Source organism: Belonocnema kinseyi, chromosome 3 (assembly GCF_010883055.1).
Source record: "Belonocnema kinseyi isolate 2016_QV_RU_SX_M_011 chromosome 3, B_treatae_v1, whole genome shotgun sequence".
NCBI lineage: Eukaryota > Metazoa > Arthropoda > Insecta > Hymenoptera > Cynipidae > Belonocnema > Belonocnema kinseyi.
The window spans coordinates 31,228,570-31,242,332 of record NC_046659.1 but is presented as its reverse complement, the minus strand read 5'-3'; the positions used below and the strand labels follow the sequence as shown (position 1 = coordinate 31,242,332).

The window sequence follows — 13,763 nt, the reverse complement described above, 5'->3', positions numbered from 1 at the left end:
TGTCCTTATGACAAATTTTTAATTATATATATATATATATATTAAATCAACTTATTTACGGATTGTTATTTGTATTATACTTGTTTGACGATGATAATGAAAATGTTTGTTTTTACGTATTTCTAACGGCTTAGGAGATCTTTCTAGAAAGTTACAATTTTTATTTTTTTGAAGAAAATTTTTAAGGGTTATACTCGGTCAGACCCACCGATTCTGATTTTTTAAATTATAAATAACTAATGTAATAATTACAAATTTTTCATTCATCAATTTTAATCTCATTTATGAGCCAAAAAAGGTTCAATAGTCTCAGCCAAGACAAGGCTCATCTTGAGTCAAGTAAACGTCGTCTTAGCCAAAACAAGGCTTGACTTGAGACAATTTGAACGCCGTTTTAACTGTCGTGGCCATAAAAGTAAGACGAAGGCCTATGTTTAGACTAAGTTTTAAGACGCAGCCAGACATCGATGTCTTGAAGACGAACCCAAGACATAACCAAGTCGAACTCAAGTCGAAGCATTTTTACTCGGGATTAAAACATTTAAAAGAGATACTTGGAGCTTTAAATATATCTACCTCAGTGCCTGCGGACTATTTCTCTGAGCTTCTCTGAACCTAAAGAATCTTTAGAATATACTCAGAGATTTCTATCGGTATGGTTGCTATAAAAAGGAGTTACTCATAACAGTTTACATGTTCAACAGTAATAATTAAAATTGTTATTGAAGCTGAGAGTTTTATTAATATTCCTCCTTACAATTTGAAGTAGTAAAGCGGACTTCAAGTACTGTATATTTTGAGATCCTTATCTTATACAGCATCAAAAACTGTCCAAATTATTTCTTGGACCATCAAACAAGTTAACTTAAAATTATAACAATATGAAGTAGTGAATCTGACTATCCGATTTTTACAGTCTAATTGACTTATCCAAAGTGCAGGTACTGGGATTCAATGTGGGATGACAGAATAATAGATTAATGATATGCTTGAATGTTTTGATCCCTAATAATTAAATTTGATTCGCAATGATCGAAACCAAATAGGTAAACTTAATTGGATTCATTACGAGCCATATTTTTTCAGATGCCAGTAGTTCGTACAAAGGGGGCTGGAGCCACGCAACTTCGCCTGCTCCAGGACAGGGTGAGCTTCTGTTTACTACCGCAATTATCATTATCATTACAGCTTTTCCGTCGAATGGTTTTTTCTTCATATTACTTTTTAACTTAGAGAAATTACACTAGAATTCTTTAATGACTGTTGCATTTTCACACGTCGATCACAAAAATATTATTAGAAAAAATCTGCCCGGTGCGCGGGCACATTCTGATCACACGGTGCGCGCGCGGCTCACCTCGCATGTTTGAGCGCGCCTAGGGCACGTAACTGTTGGCTCTCACGCTGGGTCTTCGTATTTAACCCGCATATTCATTTATTCAATTCATTATTTGTTTCTTACATGCAATGAATTTTACTCTGGGTTACCTTGAAAAATGTACCATTTCAATACATTTATACAATTTCACTGAATTATATACATTGGTATTGAAAGAGACGTTTTTTCTGTGTTTTGTTTGCAACATAGTTACTATACATTTGATTGAAACTTGTATCGTTTTTCCACAAATTTAGTTTTTTTAGTTTTAATCCTATTTTTTACGAACTGAATCAAAAATATGCATCCTAGAGTAAAGTGGTTCTAAGAAAATTTTTACACTGAGAGACCTTTTTTTAGAATAAAAAAAATGAATTAGAATTTAGTTTAATATCGTTCCAAAATAGGGAAAACCGAGGTTTTATTACATTTATTAGTATTACACTACCGCAGTTTAGTATTATCATACGAGCATTTAAAACACGAAGCCGACAAAGTAGTATTCTAAATACAAAATATTATGAACTTACATTTCAAGAATTAACACTATGAAAAAATGATATTATTTTTTACTGAGTTTTCGAAAAATAATTTGAATAAGAAGAATAGTAAATATCATAATATCGAATACGTTTTTTAGAAATTGGTATTGTGAATATGAAGTTGACAGAAACCTGAGACACATAGCAAACTACGAAATCATCCTTAATATGAAATCTCTAAACGATATTGTCGATTACGATTGTCACACTACTCGATTTTCATAGCCATATGCGTGAGACACGAGTTATGGATGGGTTAGACAGAGTTGGAAAATATTGAAAAAATTGTCACGATTGCTCGTTCTTTGACAGCTACACGCGTGCGAAAGGAACACTCGTGAGTCGCCGTGAGTTAGACAGTAATGGAACGTTACACGCGACGGAGCTGGCTTGATCCGCGCTTGCTTGGATTTGAGTGACGTTCATTGGCTACGGTGCGCGTCTGTACTTGATTTTTAAATACGTACGCGAACTAGAGCTAATAAGCGCTGCATAGTTCAAGCATGCGCAAGTATTTTTGGATCACTGACTCGAATCAAAATTAGAAATCGATAATACGAATCGACGCTTCTCCTTTACTACCACCACCTTTCCACCCATACCACTGCAATCGCAATACAGGGATTCTGCTTGTTATTTATGATCGAATTCTTATTTCAATTTAAGCCTCTCTGCTTGTTATTTATGATCGTATTTTTATTTCAAGTTCGGAAAGAACATTTTAAAGCCTTTAAAGCATTTGAACGAGCTATCTGAACCATTAAATATATCTACGTTAGTGCTTGCGGAGAATTTCTCCGAGCTTCTCAGAGCCTTGAGAATCTTTAGTATATACTCTGAGATTTCTATCGGTAGGGTTATTATATTTTTAATTATAAGTTAATGTTTAATCTATTATTTTTTATTAATATAAACATTAACATTGAGTAATATTTCTATAAAGCATGGAATTTGTTATTAAAGTCCATTGCTGGTGGAAAATGCGATAACAAATTTTGACATTTTGAGGTTAGGAATTAATTTTAGAATACAAAAGCGAACTGCTGGTCGCAGAATTATATAACTTTGGCCACTTTAATGTAAATGTTCCGTATGCATCTACAAAAATCTATCAAATATTATTCTTTGCTATGAAAGATTACGAAAATGTACTACAAAAACTTTAAGAAAGTTAAGCTTTTACTGAAATTTTTCTTACAAATTACACAAAGATTTCATTTAAATTTGTAAAATGTTTGGTGAAAAAACAGAAACTATTTTAATCAGGATTAAAATGAAAAATAGGCTTTTATGTTTTCATTTTACGTTTTTTTGACCTGTTCGCTCTTGAATTGCAAAATGTAATATTAACCTCAAAATCTCAATAAGCTGCTACCGCATTTTTTATCAGCAATGAAATTTTATAACAAATTCCATGCACACAGGAATAATACTTAATGTTTATATTGAATGCAAATAATAACTAAAACATTAACTTATACCTAAAAATACAACAATGTTACACTAACTTTACTCAATATCAGAAAAGTACCATCAAACTCCTTGCACTTGACCTTCACAACAAAACAGCTGTATAAAATGTATAGGCTTCCAATGTTTTATGTGCTTTTAAACAATATATGGTTTAAGAAATGTGGGATTGAATCAATTATGTTCAGGTTTATGGATGTATCGGGTCTTCATATTTATATTTTTAACAATGAGATGAAATTTCAATCACAAAGATTAATTTTCTATTTAAAAAAATCTTCTTTAACAAATAATAGAATTTTCAACTAAATTAATTTTCAATACAAGTAAAATTATTTAGCAGAATCTCTCAGCGATTAAAATTGTTTTATAGTAAATTATGCAAGCCATTTTTCTAATCTAAGACAAAATAATCGAATTTGGACATCTATGCTAAGAATAATAAAAGAAAGATCAATTTTTTACCTATAAAATTAATTCTCTACAAAAAAAAAACGATTAGTTTTCAACCAACAATGATATAATTAAAATTTTCCTTAGACATTAATTTTTAGCAAACAAAAAAAATCAAGAAAATAGTTCAATCCTGAATAAACAAAATAAGATTTTAACAAAGAAAAATTATTTGTAACCAGAAAAACGAATTTTCAAATTAAAAAATTAATTTTTAATTAAAATAAAAAAAATGAAAATCACTTATTTTTTAATTTAAATTTTGTTTAATTTTATTAAGAACTATTGATAAACCTTGCAGTTATCTTAATACATTATTTTATTTTGAAGAAGTGCAATTGATGAGAAAACAATACCAATGTAATCGGAAAAGTTTTTTCATTAATTTTTTATTTAATGAAACCATTTTCAATCGAAAAAGTTGTTTACAAATGATATTTCAGTGACGTATATGTAATTATATTACATTTTTTATTATTTTATTCCTTTTTTGTTATTTTTCAGATGATCTGTTTTGTACGAAATTTTTCATTATAAATTGTAAGAAACCTTATACAGATGTAAATTGTTTTCCACTAAATTAATTTTCAATCCAAGAACAATATTATAAAACGTATTCAGAATAAGATAGAATTCACTTAAAATCAAGCAGGTTCTATACATTATTTAGTAGAATCTCTAAGCGATAAAAATTATTTTATAGTCAATTATGCAAGACGTTTTTTCCCATATAGAACAATAAAAAGTCGAATTTGGACATTTATGTTAAAAATAAGATGAAACAGATTAATTTTTTACCCATTAAATTAATTCTCTACAAAAGACGATTAGTTTTTAACCAACAATGGTATAATGAAAAATTCCCTTAAAGACATTAATACATAGTTGAAGTTTCAAACAAACAGATGAATTTTCAACCAAGAAGATTAATTTTATATTAAAAAAGACGATGTGTGAAACCAATAATTGATTTTTCAGCACAAAAATATCAATTTGTAATTGAAAATTTCAATTTTTTACCGAAAGTGGAGGAGTTAAATTTTTAGTTAAAGAATTTAATTTTTAACAAAAAAACGGAATGTGCAACTTAATAGTTTAGTTCTGAATCACAATAATAAATTTTCAAACTAGAAGACTTATTTCCTACTGCAATAACGAATTTTCATTGAAATATGTGCATTTTCAATCCAAAAGGTTGAATATTCAACTAAAAAAGATAAATTTTTAATTTCAAATATCAATTCTCTGCCAAAAATGATATAATCCAATTTTATTTTACATAAATTAATTTTTTACTAACTATGAAGTAATTTTCAAAAAAATAATAATAGAACCCTCAATGAAGAAAATGAATTTTCAACCGCGAAGATTAATTTCCCTGTTTAAAAAGACGGTTAAAAAAAATTATATTTTTAACAAAAAAAAATCAATTTTTTTTAAATATCATTTTTCTATAATAAATGGTATAATCGACTTTTCTCTTAAAGAAATTAGTTTTTCACCAAAAAAACGAATTTTTCATGTAAAAATAGAATCCTCAAAACAAAGATGAAATTTCGATAAAGAAGTTTATTTTTCTACAAAAAATAACGAATTTTCAACAAAATTCTGAATTTCTAAATACTGCATCAAAACAGATAAATTTATTTCCAAATAGTTCAATCTTTAACGAAAAACGTCGATTTTAAACCAAAAGGAATAATTTTCTACCAAAACATAAAAATTAAAAAATTTAATTCTTGAGAACAAAAGGTCAATTTTCAATTTAAAATATCAATTTTCAACCAAAAATAGTAGAATCGAAATTTTTTTTACAGAAATTTGTTTTTGACGAACGAAAAAGGATTTTTTTTTAAATAACTCAGTATTAATTTTCAACCAATAATATTACGTTTCTACAAAAAATTACGAATTTTCTACAAAATCTAGCAAGTTTCAAACAAATATATGATTTTTATCTAAAAAAAATATAATTTGTTAACCAAAAGTAATATAAGTAGATTTTATCATTATAGAAATTAATAAAAAAAAGAAATTTCAAGAAAATAGTTGAATTTTCAATCAAAAAGGTTCGTTTTAAACCGAAACAGATGAAGCCTCAATTATGAACTTAATATTCAACGAAAAATTGAATAGTTCAGTTTTTAGTTAAACAAATGATTTTCAACTCAAAGAAGTGGAATTAAAAAAAGCTGAGTTCTCTACCAAAACAGATTGCAATTAAAAATATCAATAATTTTTTAACCAAAAATGGAAAATTAAATTTTCACTTGAATAAATTAATGTTGAAAAAAAAAGAATTGTCAGAAAATTGGTTGAATCCTAAATCAGCAAGAAGAATTTTCAAAGAAGAAGATTAATTTTATACTAAAAAAGATGAATTTTTGACAAAATCCATAAATTTTTTAACAATTAGTTAGATTATTAACTAAAAAGATTAAACTTTAATTAAAAAATTAGTTTTTCACCAAAAATGTCATAGTTTAATTTTCTGTTAAAAAAATTAATTTTCAATAAAAAAAGTGTTACGAAAATTATTTCAAAGGAGATCGAATCCATTTACCATTAGGCAGATTCTGCAATTCAAGTCTTTGAATCGATCAGGAAGGAAATTTTGTTGTTTTTAGATTAAATTTTCAGAAAACTATTTTTTCGTCATAAAAAAATTCTATGTTCAAAAGATGAATTTTTAACCAATAAGATTAAAGTTTTACAAAAAGACGAATTCTAAACCAATTACTTGATTTTTAAACTATAAGGGAACAGTTTTTTAAAATTTTTTGTTGAAAATGTTCAACAATTTAGATGCATTTTTATATGTCTTGATTAAAATTGTTTCTTGGTTAAAAACTCATCGCTGTGGGTAGAAACTTGATTTTCTTACTGAACAGGAACACAATGAAAATGTATCCCTTTAATTTTAAAACTTGCCTTTGGGTGGGAAACTCAACAATTTTCTAGATATTTTTCTTTTTTCTTTGTTCGTTCTAGAGCTTTGCGCTCGATTATATATGGATATATACATCTATAACTGTAATTTGGTAGTTGTGAATTATCTTTTGTTAAAGCTCCTTTGTTAAGGACTCAATTATTTTGTTTAAAATTTGTATTTTTTGTTTGCATTCGACTACTTGGTTAAATGTTAAACTAAATGGGTGAAAATGGATCTTTTTTGGGTTGAAGATTCATCATTTTAGTTGAAAATTCTTTCTTTCTTTGGTTGAGAATTAATATTTTTTGTTGAACATTTCTCTAATTGTTTTAAGGTTGAACGACCTTTTACAAATTAATTTTTTTTGTGGAAGATTCATTATTTCAGTTGAAAATTTCTCTCTGGTTAAAATTTTTTTAATTTTCTTGAAATGAATTTTTTTATTCAATTCAGCTGTTGTTGTTTTGAAATAATCATATTTTTTAGTTTTTGGTTGAAAATTTATCTACTCATTTAAAAGTTTAACCATTTTGTTGAAATTTTATATTTTTGGATGAAAAAGTAACTATTTGATTGCAAATTCGTTAATTTTTTAAAACTGAAAATTAAACTTTTTCATTTACAGTGTAAACGGGTTTGTTAAAAATTTGGCTTTTTAATGAAAAATTTGCATTTGACACCGAATAGTTTAACTTTTAACCAAATAGTTAAATTTTCAACCTACAAATATAATAAATTTTGAACTGAATGGCCAAATTTTCAAACAAAAATGATTAGTCTTTAACCAAAAAGAGTTGCATTAAAAAAAGAATTCTCAATAAAAACGCAGTGGTAGATATCTTAAAACAAAAAGAAAAGATTTTCAAAAATATATTTAAATTTTTAACCAGAGTTGAATTTTCGAACCAGCATGAATTTTTAACAAAGTAGTTGACTTTTTAACCTGCAAATATGAATTTTAGATAGAGAATGTAATATTTGATATTTCAACGAATGCAGATGCTGCCAAGAGATGCTTTGTAAAATAAGGAAACGAATTTTCAATCATAAAGATTAATTTTCTATAAGAAGTTCGAATATAAACCAAAAGTAGCAAAGTTACTTTTTTACACAGACAATTAATGTATTTTCGAAAAAAAAGAATTTAAATAAAAATAGTAAATTTTTTAACCAGAGATGAATTTTTAACTAAAATTATGAATTTTTCAACTAGAAAGACGAATTTTAAACAAATAAAGAATTGCCAGTTAGGAAATAAAAAAATTTGTCCCACTTCTTAAACTTTTAAGTCAAAAGACTATTTTTCTGTAAAACAGTTATAACACCTTGACCATCCATTTACCACCATCAACCAAATTTTTTACAACACCTTCACCCCACATGATAATTTTTCAAATAGTTATTTGTTAAAAGTGTTATTTTGAATACAATATTTCATTAATTTCAATGTAATTTGAAATATAATAATTATTATTTTAATTTTAAACAAAATATTTATGTTTTTCATAAACTTTAATGTGATAAGTCCAGGGGAAAGTGGGAGACTTAACTAAGCCCAATAATTGAAAATTGGCAAAAATTTGCCTTACAAAGTAGTGTAATGATTTGGTATAAATCGGAATAATGAAAGAGTTATTACTGAAAATTTTATGACATTGAACGCATGGACTAATGTTGGGGAGACTTAACCAAGATTTTCAGGGAACAGTTTATAAAGTGGCAACAAGCTTATTGCATGTGTTTTTCAACATATAAGGTCATTGTTGATTATTACAATGCGCATTTAAAAATTTTACTAAATTGATTTATCAAAATTGTGGTGTAAAAATGCAAAGTTCATTATTTAACGAATATGATTATCATCAACGTGAGCTACAAAATCGTAGTAAATGCTATTCATAAATATTAGATGTAAATAATTCTTTAATAAAAAAGCTCATTTGGAATAAAATAGTTCATTTTCCACCTAAAAATAAAGAATTCGTTGAAATCCTATTATAAAAGATTAATTACAGTTTCAGATACAGAACTCATCCCTTGGTGTCTTGTGTTATTTCATACTAATATTTTGTAACATTCATTAAATTTATATAACATAGAAAAGATAGGATTTTCATTTATTCTTTTTCATAAAAAGATAAATAGGCGCGCGCCGTTAGTTATTCTTGATTTTTCAGTTTCGTTTGAGAATGCTTCTCGAATGTTTTCGCCGTTTCCTGATCGAGCCCGATTGCGCAGAACCGAACATAGAACGCAATGGAACACTGGAGGCGGTAGGTCAAAATTCCATTCGGTCCAATTCCAGATTTTATAAAAAATCAATTCAATTATTGAAAGTGATAACATGTTTAATCTATCTATTAACAAAACGTCTGAAGCATCAAATCAGTCGTGAAACACAGCCCAGATATTTGTCATACTGCCCTGAGTTGTCAAGCAACGCCGATTTGCAGCGATTTTTGCCAAATATTCCATAAAGTAAGTTAGCCGTAGGGTTTATTTGTTAGGGATAACAAGCGTTAGTGCTTTAGGAAAGTTAGATTCGTATCTCGACGCAGCGATTTTAATTTTTCATAGCGATTAAGCGTGCGTTTATGTATTTGGTGAATATATGAAGTATATAATAATAAAAATAATAACTGTACGCGTGTTTCTGTATTTAATTGTATTTAGTTTATGTATATCGTTACTCCTTCTGAGGGCTAAATCATTTGGCGTAGTGAGTTATTTTTTAAATAGTCGTTTGAGATTTGCATATGCTTTGTACGGCAACTTCAAAAGATGTTTTCACTATTTGGAATAAAATGTATTACTATCGTTTTAACTTCGCTTGTCAACTTTGATATTGCCAATTCTAAATTCTCGCTAAAAACCACTATATTAATTTTTGATACGCAAATCCTGTTTTCCCTATCTTGGAACGATATTATACTAAATTTTCATTAATTTTTATCATTTATTCTAACAAAAAGCTCTCAGTATAGATATGAATATGGCGAAAAATTTGGTTGAATAAAATGTTATTGTAGCGTGTATCGCTTTTTCAAAAAGGTATTTTTTTATTTTAAATGTATCTTTACAACAAAAGTTTATAACAAATTTCGAGTTTTTTGGGTAGCACAACTTTCGTCTTTACATTTTTTCGTCCTTCGTGTGGTTTTCCAAACAAGAACAACGAATCCTATCACCCAGGCGGAAAAATTATGTATATTTTATACATAGTGTGAAGTGTTATATATAATATTCTTTTTTGTTTCATTACTATATTGCGCAACAAGGGGCGAAAGGCGACAATTGCTCGAGAGTGAAGTAAGCTGCCCGAGCGAAGCGAGGGCAGATATCACACGAGTGAAATTGTTGCCTCGCCCCTAGTCGTGCATACACTTTTTCATAAAAAATGCATCGAAAATTTGACTTGAGATGCCTGAAATTTCTTTGCATCTCATCAAAGTTGTTATTATTTCTAAATACGTAGACAGTGACAGATATAGGTTGGAGTTTGAAGTTAGCCTCGAATCTCGAAACGAGGTTCGATAAGAAGGAGAATGGCTGCAGACAACTGCAGATGAAGTAGAATGAATATTCTTTCGATACCGGTTACGGCGTTAAGTTACTTTCGCAGTCGCCTGTTTTTACTTCCTAATCTAGGGTTGAAAACACAACTTTCCACCCGCTACGGGGGCATCGAAAGACAAATTTTCGATACATGTGTTATGAAAACATTTTTTTGTATAAAACAAATAAATATTATACATAATATTTCAAACTATACATAAACTATATATAATTTTTTAACCCAAGCAAAAAATGATAGATTAAAAATTTGTAACTGCTTTCCGCGTGAACAAATTTTTTACCACGTTTTTATTAACTCGCTTTTTTGTCTGTACGGGTAAAATTTTCTAATTTTTCATGCAGTTCTAATAGAGATAGAGACTTGAAAATTTGCGCGTAAGACACAAATTAATGAAAATGCAATATAATACAGTAATTATCATGGTTCTATGGTTCCAATGGTTTCAGGGGCGTGGGCAAAAAAAATTTCGGGGAGAGGGGGATAGTGATCTTTGCAAATTATACATGATTTTAAAATAAAAATTAAGCCACTTTTTCACATTGGGGGGGGGGGGTTAAAACTCCCCCCCCCCTCTGCTACTCCCTAGAATGATTCCATAGTTCATAGAAACTTGATAAAATATCAGCTAGAGACTTGAATAAAATGTGAATATGTCAAATATATAATTATAAACAAAGTACCGTGGTTCCATGGTTCCACAATTGAAAAAGACGTGAAGATTCACACATAATTTAAAAATATCGAAATTTAATATAATATGGTTCCTATAGTTTAATGGTTCTAATAATTCTATGGTTCCGCAGTTTCGAAAATGAAGCAAATTAAAGTTACCGAAAAGTTAAACAACGCAATACCAAACCTGGAAGTTTAAAGAATAGTAAGATTCAACAATAAGATCACATTTCTCTAACAGCGAGAGAGAGAAAGATAGATGCGCAGCGCGTACTTTTGTGTAGGTATACCACAGAATAGAAGGAAGAGTAGTGGAGTGGGGATAGAAGTTATTCTGTATTCCTTTATCTCTCATTAGTTATACTTATCTTGCACACAGCAGCACACAATATATATAGGTATATATAGTATATTTATGAACGATAGATCGCTCGTACCCTCGATCGTGCCAAAGATATTATAAGCCTGGATGCGGCACGGGACGTCGGGCAAACCGAACGTGCCCGTGATTTTCTGTTTTTCGATTCCCACGCTGGCCTACTAGTCCAGTCAATGAAGGATTTGAGAAAAAAATTCGTAAAAGTAGCATTTTTTTCACAGATACGTTGGCAATGGCTTTATAAAGATATTGTGAAAAGTCCCCAAATATACGTGCACGGCAAAGTTCCGAAATTGTGGAAAGTGTCAAACAATAACATGTTTTTTTAAAATTACTCGAGAACGGTTGATTTTAGGTGGAATATGGTGATGTGAAAAAATGTTCATAATTTTATAGTGCACAAAAAAGGTTGTACCTATTGTTGAACTATTATCAACGGCTGCGCTATTAAATTGGATTAGCTGCACAATTCTTTTATTTCTGAACAAATAAAATAAAATCTCAAATATCCTAGAAAAAAAGACGGAAATATATCAGGCGATTTGTAATAGAACAAATGCAGGTTCCTGTTAACAAAAAAAACGACAAAGTCATTTACGTGACAAACTGTCAGTATAAAATGAGCTCAACTTCAGTGTAGTATTTGATATGTTTAAGGGGATGCTTCTGAGATGAAACTTCTTGCAAGTGTTCCTCCATTTTCATACAATACATTTTCCAATTTGTAGGTCAGAATAATAATATTTAGGGCCTCTTTTGTAGCTTTAAACAAGTAAATTTCAAAATTTAAGCTATGATATCGGAAGCAGCGGTGAATATGAGTCCTAATGGCAGCAATGGGAGCGGGGGTGAGAACGGTTACCTCTTTCGATGATATTGAACACTTCGAAATTTTTTTGCTCACTTTTCCCGACAATAGACTTGGCCTTCGGGTGGCCGTGACGTCACTACAATGTATGTTCTCAATTATTTCGCTGATTTCAACTATTTTTTGAATAAAATTAAAATCCTTTTTGATTAAAATATCAAATATCACGTTTTTCGTTAAAAAATTATCTTCTTTGGGTAATAATTCCATTACATAGTTGAAAGTGAAACTACTTTGTTTTAAATTAATTTATTTGGTTGATAACTGATCATCTTAGTTGATAAACATTTTTTCAACATTTAATTACTTTCTTGGAAATTAAGATTTCTAGTTGACGAATTTTCTGAGATATTATTTAATCTTCTAGGTGACTCATTGATTTTTTAGTTTAAAATTGCTTTAAAAATTCAAATATTTTATTGAAAATGGATGTATCTTGTATAAAAATCATCTTTTTGGTTAAACAATCAGTTTAATTCATTTCTTTAACTGAAAATGTTACTGTTATAATTTTTTGTCGGAAATTGATCTCTTTAAATATAAATTTAATCTTTTTTGTTAAAAAATATACTATTACATTAAAAATTGAATTTCATTTAATTAAAAATTCATTTTTTACTGAAAATTTAACTATTCTATGTTTAGCTGAAAATCTGTCAGCTTTAGGTGAAAATTCGTCTTTTTTGTTAGAGGCGTACTCTCAATTGTTGAAAATTGATTTTTTCGGTTACAAATTTATTTCTTCGCTAGAAAATTAAATTATATTGCTGAAAATTTCTTTATTGTTCTTTTTTTTGTTAACAATTTATTTTACTAACTGAAAATTTAACTATTTTATGTTTGGTTTAAAATTTATCTTTTCAGTTAAAAATTCATGTATTAATTATAATTTTTTAATAATTAATCATTTTATTTGAGAATACACTCGATCTATTCCAATTTTTGTGCAAAAGTTACCTTATTCTTTGATAGAAGCGTAATCTTTTTCGTTAAAAAATTATTTCTTTTGTAGGAAATTCAAGAGTGCCATTTTTTCAACAACTCATCATTTATCTGGTCGAGAAATAAATTTCCACTTAAAACAATCAATTGTCAATTAGAAATCTTAATTTTCAACAAAGTAATTAAATTTTGAAAAAATATTTATCTAGTCTAAAATGTTTAAATAGTCATCAACCAAATAATTTAATTTTAAACAAAGTAGTTACACTTTCAACTATGTAATGGAATTATTAACCAAAGAAGATAATTTTTTAACGAAAAACGTGATATTTGATATTTTAATCAAAAAGGATTTTAATTTTATTCAAAAAATAGTTAAATTCAGAAAAATAATTGAGAACCTGCATTACAGTGACGTCATGGCCACCCGAAGGCAGGTCTATTGCCTTGAAACGTGTCTGTACCCACTTTCTTAGGATAAATTCTATTACTTAAGCTTCTTACTATCGACTACCTAAATCCCGAATTTTAGGATTTCCTTTAATCTCTT

General features: G+C 28.4%; 1 protein-coding gene across 1 annotated transcript in view; it reads left to right on the top strand.

Moving 5' to 3' along the window:
* LOC117169174 (transcriptional regulator ERG homolog) overlaps window positions 1-13,763 on the top strand; it is a 385,473-nt gene that overhangs the window by 106,396 nt on the left and 265,314 nt on the right. The window contains exon 2 of the mRNA XM_033355398.1: window positions 1,087-1,146. Coding sequence (XP_033211289.1) covers window positions 1,087-1,146 — 60 coding nt within the window. The remainder of the gene's footprint in view (window positions 1-1,086; window positions 1,147-13,763) is intronic.